Here is a 2515-nt window from a genome sequence, read left to right on the forward strand (position 1 = left end):
ATAGACCCAGAATTCTCCTGCGTTTTCATTGAAATGTTCTTTTGTCATTCCATTATTTAGACCTATATATCTTCAAACATTCTTTTTTCGTTATGTACCATAATAGAATCCTTTATGGAACACGATTTTTTTATCGTTACAGTATCACTCCGGGGGCACGCGGTAGCGTAGTTGGTTGAGGCACTATGCTACAAGCCGAAGGTCGCGGATTCGGGTCTTGATGATATGGATTTTTTAACTGACATAATCTTTCCAGACGCACTATGGCCCTGTGGTCGACTCAGCCTCTAACAGAAAGGAGTACCAGGAATCTTCCTGGCCTTCCTGGCCGTTAAAGGGCGCCCGGCGCGTAAGGCTGACAACCCCACCGCCATCTGTGAGCCGATTGTCTAGAGAAAATCTGGGACCCTCGACGTCTCACAACGGCCTGCTACGGGGATAACTTTACTTTTTTTTTTAACCTTTTACAGTATATTTCCATCATTTATTACTGTAAAATGAACCCATGTCCGTAACACTTTTAATTTTCTATCTTGCTAGAATCTCTAACCTCCTCTTTGTACTGCGGAGTGAAATTCTCCTGCTGCTGACGTAAGAAAATGTATATCTACTGGTTTCTGTTGCTACCCAAATTTCTGTTCCATATCAAAACCATTCTTTTTAATAGATATCTGTGAAAGTCATTTGGTCCCGATTTATATATCACTTCAATTAATTTCGACAACAAAATGTTTACGCCTCATGTGACGCGACAATAACAAAACGCCAGAACGATGAGTCCAACGGATACGGACTAGCTGCATGTATAAACAAGGTTTCCTTTTCGGGACGGAAGAGGGAGTTACTGCAGTGTTACGATCAACAGCGCACGCGCCAGTCAGGATACCTGTTTGAACCACAGTTGAAGTTTGTTCTATAACTGATCTGAATGGTTTTTATTCTCCGTCCATATGTGTAGATTGCTACTTTTAAGAATTCGTTTAAGAGGTAAGAAGAGAAGAGAAGTACTGTGTGTGATATTTCCTGATAGCTGATATTTAGGAATAAAGTAGACTGTAAAATGAATACACAACGTGCTGCACATGGCATCGTAATGGAAGTGACGTTTTGGCTGATATTCATCACGGATACCACCACGTGTGTGCCAGTTAGAACCTTCGATGACATATTAAAAAGTGGTGAGTAGATCTTCTTTACAATTGCTCTTTGTAAAACATTACCTAGCTCCATTAATCGAACAAATGTAGTAAATATGAGATTATAGGTCCTCACGGCGGAAATAATGAAGTCTGGTAGAAGTTTACCGACGTTTCGAAGGAACGCACTGTCACAATTTTAGAGTTGAAATCACTTTGCTTGCTGCATGCTTGACCTGTCTTCAACCCTGAAGGCGGAGGAAGTATGTTCCTTCTAATCTTCTATAAACTTCTACCACACCCCAAACGATAAGCAGGGTCTTTAAGTACAGTAAAGCCGAATCCTAGGGCATTGTCTGAAGAATATTATTTTGATTCTCGACAATGGAAGTTCGTTAAAGGAACTCTAGCTATTTATTTCTTGAGCCTCGTATATTCTGGGCAGACAAGCGTGTTATTCAACAGCACAGTCTTCCATTAGGCCTATTTATCAAGTTTATAGAAAGAAGAGGCATATAAATTATTTATATAGATAACCAGGGCCCGGATTTTGATGACCTGAAAGTATTTAAAAAAATGACCGAAAAAAACAGAAAAAATAACCTAAAGGAGAAGAGAAAGAACACTTCGCTTCCATTTTATTCACATTTCAGAAAATATATGAAGAAAAATTCCCTAAAATTGCCAAAAAATGACAAGAAATACCCTTAAAAGTAAAAAAAAAATACCAAAAAGTTACCCCAAAATGAAAAAATGACCTTAAACCTAAAAATGTAAAAAAAAATACCTATAAAATTTAAATTTCTGTAACCAGCAGCTCATATCCGAGATTTATATATTTAAGAGCATCGCATAGGATACAAGGAAAAACCGATGACATTTCATCAAAATCCGGTCCCTGGTAATAACACATTCAGTAACACTGTATTGTCTCAGAAGTATATGGGCCCTGTAGTAACAGGGACTAGCAGCTTAACTTAACCATACCTTTGTATTATGTGTTAGCAAAACAATTACAAACATCAGTATGTTAACTATGTTTAAGGAGATAATCAGCTTTCAGGTAGGCCTAAGTCGACTTTCTCATGCCCAGTTATAGCTGTAGCGAATGGAAATACTAATTTCATACGTCCAATGTCTTCTGTAGACACCAAAACTCAAAACTTAGATCATTTATTGGGGCCGCGCTCAAGAGGTTAGTCGCTGGCTTCCCACCGCGTCGGCTCGGGTTCGATTCCGGGTCTGTTGAAGTGGGATTTGTGGTTGACAAAGTGGCGCTGGGGCGGTTTTTCTCGGAGTACTTCGGTTTCCCCTGCCAATCTTCATTCCACCAAATTCTCCATCATCATAATCACCCGGGGCAGGCTACAATAAGCCAA

At 39.5% G+C, this 2515-nt stretch overlaps 1 protein-coding gene across 1 annotated transcript in view; it reads left to right on the forward strand.

Annotated features, from left to right (window-relative positions):
* The first annotated feature begins 782 nt into the window (after positions 1-782).
* The window catches only part of LOC111866290, a 43049-nt gene continuing 41316 nt past the window's right edge, over positions 783-2515 (forward strand). The window contains exon 1 of the mRNA XM_023855097.2: positions 783-1178. Within this exon, the coding sequence (XP_023710865.1) occupies positions 1061-1178 (118 nt within the window). The 5' untranslated portion in view covers positions 783-1060. The remainder of the gene's footprint in view (positions 1179-2515) is intronic.

The sequence above is a fragment of the Cryptotermes secundus genome, unplaced genomic scaffold (assembly GCF_002891405.2).
Source record: "Cryptotermes secundus unplaced genomic scaffold, Csec_1.0 scaffold1025, whole genome shotgun sequence".
NCBI lineage: Eukaryota > Metazoa > Arthropoda > Insecta > Blattodea > Kalotermitidae > Cryptotermes > Cryptotermes secundus.